The 13647-nt window shown below is 51.0% G+C and overlaps 1 protein-coding gene across 1 annotated transcript in view; it reads left to right on the top strand.

Moving 5' to 3' along the window:
* Window positions 1–9264, top strand: part of LOC103250556 (thromboxane-A synthase) — a 58667-nt gene extending 49403 nt beyond the window's left edge. The window contains exons 6-8 of the mRNA XM_008049148.2: window positions 4720–4857; window positions 6279–6441; window positions 9163–9264. Coding sequence (XP_008047339.1) covers window positions 4720–4857; window positions 6279–6441; window positions 9163–9237 — 376 coding nt within the window. The 3' untranslated portion in view covers window positions 9238–9264. The remainder of the gene's footprint in view (window positions 1–4719; window positions 4858–6278; window positions 6442–9162) is intronic.
* Window positions 9265–13647: the final 4383 nt, after the last annotated feature.

Raw genomic sequence — 13647 nt, 5'->3', positions numbered from 1 at the left:
AGCCCGACTTGGCCAATTTTGCTGACCTCTTATGGAGCCTTGGTCTACAGGGAAGAGAAGGCCTGATTTTCCAGGGGTGCTATTTCCAGGTCCAGGCTGTTCCTGGGAAAGATGGCAAGCAGGGAATAACCATGTTTGGCCCCTTTGGAACTAGAGGTGAGCACATCACAACCCCACTTGCCTGCCCAGGTTTCAGTGCTGATATATGTGCTCCAAGCACATACATTTGCATAACTGGCTTAGGATCTGAATGGGGTCCCACAACCCTGGCCTTTTACTGCCCTCGCTGCCCCCATGAAAGGTTCATAGCAGAGAGACAGATGCAGCAAGAAGCCTCGCACTGCTCTTAATTTCTTTTATGAGCAGGGACAGGGTATAAAGGTAATTCATGTAAAGTCATTGTATTTCCTCCCAGACATTTAGGGAAGCCCAATCCTACAACTTGAAGTAAAAGCCAGCACAGTATTGGTTTTAATTTTTTAAATAATTATTTATATTGCCAAAATAACATGTGTGTAACAAAATAACATAACATACATGTTATTTTGGCATATATTCACGTGTGTGTATATACATATATTTCTCTCTCTCTCCTAAAAAATACAGAAGGATCCAAAGAGAAAAGAGCCCTCCTGTCATCCTCCATCCCAGTCCCATCCCCTAGAAGAGATAAAGGTAGTCACTTAGGTATTCTTCCAGAAATCTCATGTTCATAAGCAAGCATATATAGTCTACCCTTTACAATTAAAACATAAGCCGGGCTTGGTGGCTCAGCCTGTAATCCCGCGCCTTTGGGAGGCTGAGGTGAGTGGATTGCCTGAGTCCGCGGGTTCGAGACCCACCTGGGCTGCGAGACCTCATCTCTACAATAAAAATAAAAAAAATCAGCCGGGTATGGTAGCGCATGCCTGTAATTCCAGCTACTCGGAAGGCTGAGGCGGAAGGATCGCTGGAGCCCAGCAGGCGAGGCTGTGGTGGCCGGGAGCGGCCACTGCACTCCAGTCTGGGAGACCGAGTGAGACTCAACTCAAAAAAAAAAAAACATGAATGAGAGCATGCCATTGAAATTGGGCAGCACAAAGCCGGGCTCGGTGGCTCAGCCTGTAATCCCACGCCTTTGGGAGGCTGAGGTGAGTGGATTGCTTGAGCCCGCGCGTTCAAGACCCGCCTGGGCAGGCGAGAACTCATCTCTACAATAAATCAAAAATGAGGCAGGCATGGTAGCATGTGCCTGTAGTTCCAGCTACTTGGAAGGCTGAGGTGGAAGGATTGCCAGAGCCCAGCAGGTGGAGGCTGCGGTGGCCAGGAGCAGCCACTGCACTCCAGTCTGGGTGACAGAGTGAGACACCAACTCAAAAAAGAAAAAAAAAAAGAAATTGGGCACACAAACAGTCTAATCAGACATTTTCCTCTCGTAGAAGAAGCTATTAGTCGAGACAAAGGCACTAGGGAATAGATTTTCAAGCCCAAATTTCCTTTAGGTAAAATTTCACCAGGACTTCCCCACCGTAGTCAACTTCATAGAGACAGAAAGAAGAGAGCTTGCCAGGGAGTAGGAGGAAGGATACAGTGGGGAGTTCAAGTCTAATGGGTCCAGAATTTCAACTGGGAAGATGAAAATGTTCTGAAGGCAGATGGTGGCAATGGCTGTAAGACAATAGCTTAATGCATGGAACTGTACTCAAAAAATGGCTTAAATGGTAAATTTTATGTTATGTCTATTTTATCACAAAATAATAGATAGATAAATAAATAAATCCAATCCCACCAGGAGCAATTCTGGTGTTAGAATATTCCAGAATTATTATGGCAGCTGATAGAGGTTTGAGGATGTCCTGGTGAGATGCCCTCATGTCCTGTGTGTTAAGGATTTAACACTCAGATTTTTTGTTTATTCCAGACACTTGGTGAGGTGGGGTGGGGGTGCAGGTATGAACAGAGGTGTGAACCGGTGTGTGGGGTGCATGCACCCCTTTGGTATTCCATTCAGGTTAGGGAAACAGGCCTTTTCCACACGGGGAAGGTATCTTGAGACCGAGCCTTGGCACACGCTGTGACTGACATCACCATCCAACCCCCTTGCTACCTGGGAAGGAAGTGGCCTGCAGACTAGCAGGCAAGGAGAGGTGGATGGGGGGCTTTGTTTTTTCACTGTGGGTGAGATCTGTTGATAGTGGTGACATCAGAGAAAAATTTCTCAATCGAATACCATAGTCACGGGAGTGCTAGGGAGAGGATGATTAAGAGGAGGTGGTCAACTTTACCCACATCCTAGGAGTCTTTATCTCATCTTTCAAAATTCCAAATTAATTAAGAATAGAATGCTTGTACTAAACACCAGAAGTCTACATTTGTGTATTCCAAAAGAGGTTCTTCCTCTCCCCACCTCTAATTTTGTTTATGGAAGGTCACAGTAGGTCTGCACATTTGTTCAACAGGAACTCAGAACAGGAATGTTAGGGAAGGATACACATAGAATTTGGAGTCCAGGCTCCGGAGGATTAAGGTAGGTCTTTCATGGCAAGGAATTGATTGAAATGGGGCAAAATGTATGACATAACAGTTTAGCGATCAATGGATACAGATAGGCAAGTTGAAGGGAGTCTTGACAGGTAAAACTGTTGTCTGGTAAGTGAGCCATTTGTTTGTGACAATGTCCCATTAAGAGAGCTGTTTACCCAGATAAATCAGTCTTTATTAATTTTCTGAAACAAATGGTAAAGTTGCTTCTTGGCTTTGAGTCTTATCTTCCTGAGCAAGAATTTTCTAGAACAGACAGAAAGTCACATTGACACTGGTGGTCTCAATTCTCAGTCCCAAGAGTGAGCTATGTTGCTAGAGGTAGGCTCAATTCTCAGGGAAGACTGTTAATCTGAAATCAACAACGCACAGCTTGAGAGAGCTGTGTCAAGTTTTCAAGTTGTAAGGAATGGAGCCTCACTCATGTGTTCCTGAGTAGTGTCAGAAGAAACTGTGGTATGATAAGCAAGCTGGAACTCTCCCAGGAACCAAGAATGGCCACCATGGAGGAGGGGGCCTGAGCCCGAGAGAAGGCAGTTCAGGAACCCCAGCGGCTTCCAGTCAGAGTGGGGTATTGTTTCATCATCCCCAGGAGCCCCAAACACTGCTTGAGCAGGCACCGTGTAAAAGTGGCCCCAACACCCCTGACCTGCTCATGGCCTTAGTCTCCAATGCTGGTCCTCAACTGCCTCTCACACTGCACCCATGTCGCCCCCACCTCCTTGGTTTCTCATCTCTTGCTTTCTTCTCCTATTCAAGGCCTCATTTTGCCCACTGCCCTTGACTTGGACATCTGCTTCACCAGCCACTTCCAGGCCAGGCGCACAGCCTCAGGTGCCTGGGACTCCCACCCAGCTCCAGAGCCCTGTCCCAGGCAGCCCTACTCAGGAGCAAGCAGACAAGACTGCCTGGGACAGAGACGGCTCTGGCTGCCATGAGGAGACAATGGGAAAAGAGGCCAAGGAAAGATGGGACTCTAAATTAAAAGGTGGCAAAAAACTGGAGTGATGGCACAATCAGTAAATCTGCTGGGGTGGGGGGGTGGGCAGCGGGGAGAAGTGTCCAGGATGGCTTCCAATTTCTGGCTTGCTTGAGTGTTTGTGGGAAACAGAAGGAGGAAAAGGTGGGGGTGTTATGACTATCTGTCTCTACTCTTACCAACTTTGAGAGACCTGTGGACCATCCAAGGGAAGAGATCTGATCTGGAGAAATAAGAATCTGGGGTTCAAGCTGGGGTAGAAGGCTCAGAATATAAGGGAAGTTGAAGCTGGGAGTGTGGATGAAATCCCTAGGAAACTCTGGGATTTAAGAGGTGGGAAGATGCGGGAGAGCCTGCCGGTGAGAGGGAGAAGGAGTTCCAGGCATGCAGGAGGGGAACCAAAGCAAGCAATGTCATTTGAAATCAAGGAAGGAAAGCGTGTGTGTGTGTGTGTGTGTGTGTGTGTGTGTGTGTGTGTGAGAGAGAGAGAGAGAGAGAGAGAGAGAGAGAATGAAAAAGCAAATGGGACTAACAGCAGGTAAGTCTGGGTAAAGGATATATGGGTATCTGATGTACTATTCTTCAACGTTTTTATAAGTTCAAGATTATTTTCAATTGAAAATTAAAACAAAGCAAAGGTGCAAGAGAAAGACAGTCAATGGCATAGAAGGGCCAAGTAAGATAAAGACTGAAGGGTATCCAGTGGATGTGCCGAGAAATGGTCTTTGGTGATCTTGACATGAGGCCCGTACACAGGAGGGAGGGGATGGAAGCCAGACAGCAGGGCTGGACAGTGAAATGGGTGGAGACGGTATGAGAGGGTGAGCTAAGGCTATTTAATGGGAAGATAGGAGGTGGTAGCCAGGGGATGACCCTCCACGCCACCCCCAGAAAGAAGCCTTCTAAGGCTCCTCTGCACCCCAACACCAGGCTCAAGATGGGCTCTTCAGTGCTGGACAGCAGACACATGGAGGAATAGACAAGTATATCTGCATCAAGGGCTGAGTGTGTCTGAAGAGCCCTGAGACCGCAGGCTCCTGGGCAGTGAGGGGCAAAGGGGTGGGAGCTTTGTCACCATCTATGGGAAGAGGACTGGCCTCCCATCCCCCAGCCTCATTCCACACACCATGGCCCCCTGCCCGCAACCCTCTTCAGACTCAGAACCAGCCCAGAATGCCCCAGACTCTCCTGTTTCCTCCTCATCCCCCGCCTTTCCACAGGTTCACGCGGGAGGCGGCCCAGGACTGCGAGCTGCTGGGGCAGCGCATCCCTGCAGGTGCCGTGCTGGAGACGGCGGTGGGTGCCCTGCACCATGACCCTGTGCACTGGCCCAGTCCCGAGACCTTCGACCCTGAAAGGTAGGCACCGCCCCCCCCACTCAATGGCCTTGAGGGATGTGAGTGTGTGGAGCTGAGATTCAACCAAGGAGGGGGTAGCCAAGGACACAGACAGAGCAAAGTCGTCCCCAGACAGTCAAAACTGATGACAATTCAAGTAAATGTCTGCAAGGCACCATTTCCAAAGGAAAGAATACCATTTTCAAAAGCTCCCAACTGAATCCAGAGAGTTAGCATGTCAGCAGTACTGCACACAAGGAACAGGCAGTTCCAAATGGTTGTCTTCTATTCATCCCAGCTGGGGGACAGGATATAGGACTGTATTTCAGGTATGCACTGGAAAGTAACAAAACATCATTTCCTAAAAAAAAGTGGGGGGGGCAACTATCCAAACAATAGCATCAGCTGAATTTCTCCACGAATTTAAATTCATGAGCTCCAATAGTAAACCTGGCTCCTCCTCCTTTCACCACTGCCTAATTTCGTCCACTGCCTAATTTCGTTCCTGGACTTTATGTTTGGAAATGTATGTCTGAGCAGACACCCACACCCAGGTCCTTATCAGAATCCATCGATGTCCTTCCTTGTGTGATCTGGCAAGGGAAGGGTCAGCTGGTCAGTTGTGTTTTCACCTTTAATGGCACCCGCTGGACTCAGCCCGACTCTACAACCCAGCCCCTGGGAAACCATGGGCCGTGGGATCTACATAGGTAACACTCCACGGTCAGCAGCTCCTGAAGACCCAGCAGCCCAGGGCTGGCAGCAACACAGTGAAATCCAGAGGTAGTAAGAGGTGAGAGCTGGCTGATACAAGAGTGAGTGCCTCAGCTTCATGGCATGGGACACACGTAGCACGCAAATGCTGCTATCTGGTAGCAGATTTAGCAACGCTGAGGAAGGTCACCCCCCCCCCGATGTCCAATACTGCAGTTCCCATGGGGCAAGTTTCCAGTGCTTGGGCCAGCAGAGCACATGTGGGGTGGGAGGCTGCTGCTGGCAAGGGGTGAAACAGGGCACGGGCAGGCTGGTGAGGGACCACGGTGCCCGGGACTCTGCCTAGGAAGACAGCGGGTAATGACTGCAACATTCTCTGGCTGAGGGGTGGTGGAGCCACAGGTCCAGGTGAGGGTTGTGACCATCAAGTCCTGGGGCTCAGGGTGCCGGTGGGCTTCATTTAGGCTCTGATTCTGGGTAGCAGTGAGCCGGCTCATTAGCGGCACACCAAATTCCCAGGGAGCAGCAAGGAGCGCTGTGAGGGACAGACAGGAGGCGAGGAGGGAGTGACCACCAGCTCCCAGAGTCTTGGGGATGTCAGCAGGGGTGGGCGGTTACCCCTACTTGGAGGACCGTGTCTCAGATGCAGGAGAGGCTAGGCCAGAGCCAGGGCTGCAGAGGGGAGGGAGCGAGCACTCCAGGCCAGACCTGACCACATGGACCCGCAGGTTCACGGCCGAGGCCCAGCGGCAGAGGCGGCCCTTCACATACCTGCCCTTCGGGGCGGGTCCACGGAGCTGCCTCGGCGTGCGGCTGGGGCTGCTGGAGGTCAAGCTGACGCTGCTCCATGTCCTGCACAAGTTCCGGTTCCAAGCCTGCCCTGAGACCCAGGTGAGGCCACACTGGCTCTGGGGCGGAGAGTGGTCACCCAGGTCTCTGTACTGCAACCGGTCAGCTGGGGGCCGGGGCACTGGGCTCTGTGGTGAGCTCCTGAACCTCCCCTGGCCTCGATGCCTTGATCTGTGAAGGTGATGACGGTGATAACACCCTCAATCTCTCAATACCATGTGAGGATTCAATGGCTCACACAAGCGCTCAGACCAGTGCCTGGCCCGTCCAAACAAGCATGTGTCAGCCACTTCTGCAGCTCTTCCCTCTTCACAAAGAGCACTCAGCCCTGGTGTGCTCCACTGTGTCACGTGCCTGCCAGTGGAGGGGTTGGGGCTGTAGCTTGTCCGACCAGAGCAGATCCTCTGGCTTGATCTCTGAGGCCCTTTCTGCTTGAAGGGGAAGCAGAGGGGCTTCAGCTCCATGAAGAGGCCTGCGATTTTGCCTTCCCCCCCCCGGGCTGTCACTCTCATGTCCCATGGACACAGTCCGGTCCCTGTCACATGTAGTGACACTTACTGTCCCCAACAATATATGCCTTCATTCCTGGGGTCCCAGAGAGGCGTACAGATATTACCCTCACCCAGACATTTGGGCTCACCTAAAATAGGGTCCCGCCCACCTTCTCAGCCCGGCATCCTCCTCACACCACACACTCGACCAGCAGATCAGGTCCTTGATGGTAAGTCCAGGGGGCTTCTGTCCCCACCTGTCACACTCACGGTAAGTCTGCAGAGTAGGCCTTGACATTCCCATGCTGCAGATGAGGAACCTGAGCTCAGAGAGGTTAAGTAACTTGCCTGAGGTCACACGATGGGACCGCAGACTCTATGAGGGCAGGGACCCGGCCTGTCACATTCACTGCCAGACCCTCCAGCATCCAGCTCCATGCCGGGCACAAGGCAGCTGCTCCCTCACCCATTTAACAGGTGTGAATGAACACATGGATGAAGAGCCAGAGAGTCAAGAAACAGGGGTTCCTGCCAGAGGGTGCTCACTAAGAAATGGAGGTTCTCACCAGAGGGTGCTTGCTCCCAAGCCCCCCTGCTTTCTCTATACCTGGCCACCGCTCTGCATGGTGTTTGCTGTTTCCTACACAACTCAACCCTGCACCCCTCTTTGTGCTGGTCCTGCCACCAGGAACCCTCTGCACAGCTGCAGACCTGGACAGAAAGACACAGGAGGGAAAAAGGACACAGTGACAGGGAGTGACATTCTAGGTTCAGGAACTGGTGGTGCCTTGACAAACAGAGAAGTGAAATAGGCCTCCGGTCCTGGAGGAGTAAGTTTGGTTGGGGACACCAAGATTGAGACTGCAAGTGAAAATGTCCCCAAAGGTTAGAGAGAGGGAGGGAGGCAGCACAAAGCCAAACCAAGAGAACCGGAGTGGAGGGACAGGAGCAGGCATGAGTGGGACTTCCTTTAGGAATTGTCTCATTTTCCCTTGATCTTGACATACAGGACAGCAGCCACACCAGTGTCGCCAAACGCTGCCGACACCTGGTTCTCCCCAGCTCAAGGACCAGCCATGAGTCCCAGAGCCTGCCCTCCAAGAGGGTCTCTGCTCTGTCTTGTCTGTTCAGACTGCTGCCCCTACCTGGAGTGGCATCCTCCCATTTCCCAGCCTCCCATCTAATCCCATCCTCCAAGCCCTTCTGTGGTTCCCAAGAAGGCCTGCTCACAAGGATTCTCTCGTTCCTAGCCCACTCCAGGCAAGCTCCTCCGAGAAGTCCTCCCTGACCTTATCAGCCCCAGCTGACTTCTCCTTTTCTGAACCCCTGTGATATTTTGAGTTTGTCTTGACCTATGATAATACCATACCCACTCACTGCATAACTCACATTTTAGTTAAAAGCAAATCAAATAAACTCAGGCCCTTGTTTGTACTAACCACATTTCAAGTGCTTGTGCACAGGTCTAGACCATCTTGTTCCATGGGCCTATAACACGTCCCCTGTGTGATCCATAACCCTTGGAGGCATCTGAAAATCTCACAGGCCCCAGCAATGAAGTCCCCAGTGATACTTTGCAGGAAAGAGTTCACATTAGTCCTTGAGTCCATGCTGTACACACAGCTCTGGGAGAAACCCAGTGCCTTGAATAATTCTTTGGCTTTTCTTTGAAGCCCCCCGGTCCCCATCCACTCTGCTTTTAAGTTGGACAGAGGAGAGCTTTTTGGATGCCAGACCACAGCATGCATGGGCAGGGAACAGCACAAAGGCCCTCAGGAGGAGAGGGGGCTGCCCAGTGACTAGTGCACCGGGGCGTGAGAGGAAGAGGGGACGGCAGGGATGGTTAGAGTAGGAAGATGGGGTTTGAGGCTTTGTTCCCCACGTTCTAGCTCTGTGACCTGGGGTAGGTTACTTGGCCCTCCAGAGCCTCCACTCGTCATTCACACAGTGAGATGCTCCCACCTCTTCCCCAGGCTCATCAGCTAGATACATGCAGGACCTGAGGTACTCTTGGCCTGTGGTATTTTGTTAGCATGGCAGGGGGGGGCTGTGAATTTTAACAGTGTGCTGCTGGGCCCAGTGCCAGTCCAGTGGGGGACAGGGGACAGATGTCAAGGAAGTGGGGTCAGCTCAGGTGGTTTCCTCCTCTCTCCTAGCCTATCCCTCAGCCCACAGCCAAATTCCCACGAGCCATGCTTCAGGCCCAGCTCCCAGGAGGTTTTTCTGGAGACATGGTTAAGTTTGACAGATATTTTAATTTCCTCTATTCCAGGTGCCACTGCAGCTAGAATCCAAATCTGCCCTGAGTCCAAAAGATGGTGTCTATATCAAGATTGTGTCCCGCTGACACAGAAGGCTGCCAGGGGAGGGAGGGGCATCTTGTCACTATGATGCCTGCAAGTCAGTGTTATGAGGGCACCTACAAATAAAAAAATTTAAAAATAAAAAAAACTCAGGTGGAAATTCAGATTTGTAGAAAATATCACCGAAGTGATTGAAAGGGTGCCCAGCATGCAAGTATAGGAGAGGTTGTTTATGTAGCATTTCCTACATGCTTAATAAATATTTGACACTTAGTTTGGACATTCCCAAAGGGGTCTGAGTCACTTACCTCACTCTCTAAATGAAGGATTGCTGATAAATAAGCAAAAATGTAGTTTCAACAAAATGAGAGACCGATCATGGCGGTTCATGCCTATAATCCCAAGACTTTTGGGAGACTGAGGTGCAAGGATCACTCGAGCCCAGCAGTTCAAGACCAGCCTGGGCAACATAGTGAAATTTCTTCCCTACAAAAATCAAAAAATAAGCCGGGCATGGTGGCACACGCCTGTAGTCCCAGCTACCCAGGAGGCTGAGGTGGAAGGATTGCCAGAGCCCAGGAGGTCGAGGCTGTGGTGAGTAAGCTGTGATCGTTTCACTGCACTCCAGCCTAGGTGACAGAGTGAGACCCCCCAACTCTAAAACAAACAACAAACAAACAAAATGTGAATGTGGGGATTTACAGGAGTCCTGGCCTCGGGATGAAAGAAATGTGTAGCTCAGACGACACCCAGGTGAGCCTGATCTGATGGCACTGACTCAGGCGTGGTAGTCTTAGGAAATAACAGTCATAAAATAAGTTCAGCCTCAAAAGTGGTTCCAAAGCTTTGTTATGCTTTGATTCTCCTAGGTAGGCTTCCACAGACAGAAAAATAATACAGGCTGACATGTACTTTTTCTTTTAAAGAGCATCATATCTTAATTTTGATCAAAGAATCAAAACACAGAGGTGGATCTTAGGAAAAGTAATCATTGTACTGCTAAGACGTTCACATTCAGCAAAGCACTTGAAATCAAATCCCAGATCTGCCATCAGCAGCTCTGAGGTTGTGACTGCTAGTCTTTCTACCTTCCCATGCCTCAGTTTCCTCTTCTGTAAAATGGGGAAGTTGGCCTAGATCAAAGACCCTTTCTCCTCTATGTGACATCTGAGCTGCTGTAAGGGGCTGAATGTTGTATAAAGAACTACTTAGCAGGAGATGGTGCGTGCCCTCCATGTGACATTCACCTGCTGACAGCCATCTTTAGAAAATGGAGGTCGTTTCCGCACATTCACCACTGTGACTGCAGCCTCCGCTCTCTGGTCCTCCCACCACCCACTTCAGCTCAGCGCTCCTACTGCTTCTCCCAAATCCTCCCTTGGAGGCCCCTTCACTCACTCTCTGGCCTCCTGGGACAGAGGAGTGCGATCTTGCCCCCCTGCACAGTACCAGGCCTCTGAGCCACTGCTGTCTCAACTGCCTGTCCTCCCAGAGGCTCAGACCCATCACACGGCCCTTGCCACACCCTTGCTGCCACCACCTGCTTTTTAACCTGGCTCTTCAATGGTGCCAGCCATGGGGCTCACACTCTCCTGAGAAAACCGTAGGCCCCGGGGTGCAACTGCCTCCAACTACCTTGCCCGTCCCCTGTAGTCCCTGACCTCTCCATGGCCACCACAGAACCTCAGCCTGCAGATGGGTCCACCAACACCCTTGGCCAGCTGGGTGCATGCCCTGCAATCTGAGCTGCCCTGGGGACCTCTGGCTGCACACCCCCACCCACCAGCTCCATCTGGCTTCCCTCTCCATCCCCAGTGAGGTTTCCTAGGGCGCTGGATCACTGGACTCCAGCCCTCCTGCTGGACCCCCATCCCCAGCTCCGCTCAAGTCCCCTGTCCATGCCCAACACCCACCATCACAGGGGAAATAGCAGGGTCTGCGCTGACTGGTCCTCCATAAGACCCTCCTGCTGGATCCCGCCTGGGTTCTCGCCCTCTGGTCATCCCATACACACCATCCGCCCTAAACCCTGCCACCTCTTTGCACCAGTCACGCTGAGAAGCGCGGTCAACTCTTTACCGTCACAATGCCCACCCCTCCCACTTCTACCTGGCCACCTGTCCCTGTGAACTCCATCCCTCCCCAGCACTGCCGGTCCAAGAAGTTGTTCTTCCTAATTGGCTTTTCAAAGGTCACTTATTGCAGTGGTCGCCACGGTTTTCGTGGCTCAGTGGACTTTTCTGGAGCATTTGATCCCTTCCCACAATTTCCATGGTGCTTGCTAAGAAACAGGAGTTCCCGCCAGAGTTGCTCCCAAGCCCCCACCACCCCTCCCACCCCCACCTTCCTCTATACCTAGCCACTGCTATGCTGGTGTTTGCTGTTCCCTACACAATTCAACCCCTGTACCCCTCGTCTTGCTGGTTCTGCCACCAGGAACCTTCTGCACAGCTTCAGACCTGGACAGACAGAGCACCTTCTCACCCACGCTGCCAAGTGAACCATTTTCGCTTCCTATGTCCCCAGCTCCCAGCAGCCAGGTGGTTAAAAAGCACAGATGGGCTTACAACCAAGACTTTAATAAATGGCATGCATCTGATTTAATGGCTCTCTGACACCCCTCCATCCCTGCCCAACTCTCCTGTAGAGGGACTGTGACTTAAAGAAAAAGCAACAAATGAAGTGGTAGATGAGTTGGGCTGTGGGGAAACTGAAGTCCTCTCTCCAGCTTGACTGCATATGCCTGTGCGAGGTTTCAAATCACTCCACAGACATAACAATGAGCTCAAGAGCCTAAGGCCTGGGAACTACAGAACCAACCAACCAGAGAGCAGGCCCCAAGTCACCAGCAGACCCCAAATACAAGCTCCGAGTCACCTACTACGGGGGTGGGAGCTGAGCTTCAAGAGGGGAGAGGAGTGAACCTCAGGAGAACTGTGGGGGAGACGGCACACACCTGGTGCCAGCTGCCACACAGGAGGGAGGGTCCATAAACTGCCAGATGTGGGAGAAGCACTGAACATGCTTTGCTCAGAGAAACCTGGGTTTTGTAGGGCCTGAAACTCGTAAGTTGGGTAAAGAGCATGGTACAGTATCATGCCTGTAATCCCAGGCCTTTGGGAAGCCAAGGTGAGAGGATCATTTGAGGCCAGAAGATTGAGTTGGGGAGAGGAAAAGAATACAAATATGTAACACATGCAAATTTTATTAAATGTATAGCCATGTGAGCAAGTTGCTGGGGCCTGCACCTTCAGCTGCGTGAGCATCTTGACAAATCCACACACAGCCCTTCCGAGGCCAGTGACATCAGCTGGTACATCCCTGCTAGGGTCTAAATATTGTGTCCTCCAAATCCAAAGGTTGAAATCCTTACCCAAGGTGACAGCATTTGAAGGTGAGGCCTTTGGAGGTTATCAGACATAGTCCTTATGAATGGGATTTCCCTCACCTCTCCCTCTGTGGAGGACATGAATCTATGAGGAAACGGGCCCTTGTCAGACACTGACCTGCTGGCCCCTGGTCCTGGACTTTCCAGTCTCCAGGATGTTGTTATGTGCCTCCTGGTCCCGGGCAAAGACAATCCCTGACACCCAGAAAAATACCTGCTACTCAGCAAGCATCAATAACTAGACATGGAAAAATGAGCTCAGTCTTCATCTACTTCAGATATTCTTTTATTTCCATACTCTCTTGAAACATTTGTGGCACAGATATTCAGTCTCACCAGGATGCTAAAACCCCACACTTGTAGGGTGTCCAGTGTGCTCAGCAGATGCAGGTGTGGTACTCAGAGGCCATCCCTGAGAACCCCTGGGGGCGAGCTACCCATCCACGTCACCTTCCAGGGTGGATGTGCTTTCTTGAGTGAAGGTGGCCCCACCAGAACAATGGGAGGCACAGGGACTCAGCACCCACAGCAGCCACGTACTGATGACATGACACAGGCCAACTAACAAAAAAGCCCAGGAGAAGCCACAGCAGAGCCACCTGGGTTGGTGCCAGAGCAACAGACGGAAGCAACTGTGCCACCCAAGGGCTGTCCTCTGCTGCTGTCACACTGACAAAAAGTAAAATAGCTGCCATGAGACACTGAAAAACTGAATCACTGCAGAGACAGAAACTCTTAAAAATTAAAACAAGTCCATAAAGTTGTGTCTAGAAACTCTGCCTAGTGCCAGTAAGCAGCAAAGTCAACAAAGAGAGTAAAAAATAAAACTTTAACACATTGTTTAAAAGCAAAAATGGACTCGCCTACAATCACTACTGGCTAGTCCACTAGCGAGACCAAAAGTGACTTAAAAGTGAAAACCATTATCAGCAAGAGATTAAGAATGTAACTTCATTGAGAAGTCAATGTTAAAACAAACAGTTCATTAAAAGTCTGTCCATAAAAAGTCATCCCCACAGCTGTCTCAAGGAAGCCTGGCCCGAAGGCCTCAGAGCCTGGCACCTGC

This window comes from Carlito syrichta, unplaced genomic scaffold, assembly GCF_000164805.1.
Source record: "Carlito syrichta isolate Samal-C Ts95f unplaced genomic scaffold, Tarsius_syrichta-2.0.1 Scaffold130598, whole genome shotgun sequence".
In the NCBI taxonomy this organism is placed as follows: Eukaryota; Metazoa; Chordata; class Mammalia; order Primates; family Tarsiidae; genus Carlito; species Carlito syrichta.
The sequence above is the reverse complement of the archived record's forward strand: the minus strand, read 5'-3'. Positions and strand labels throughout refer to the sequence as shown.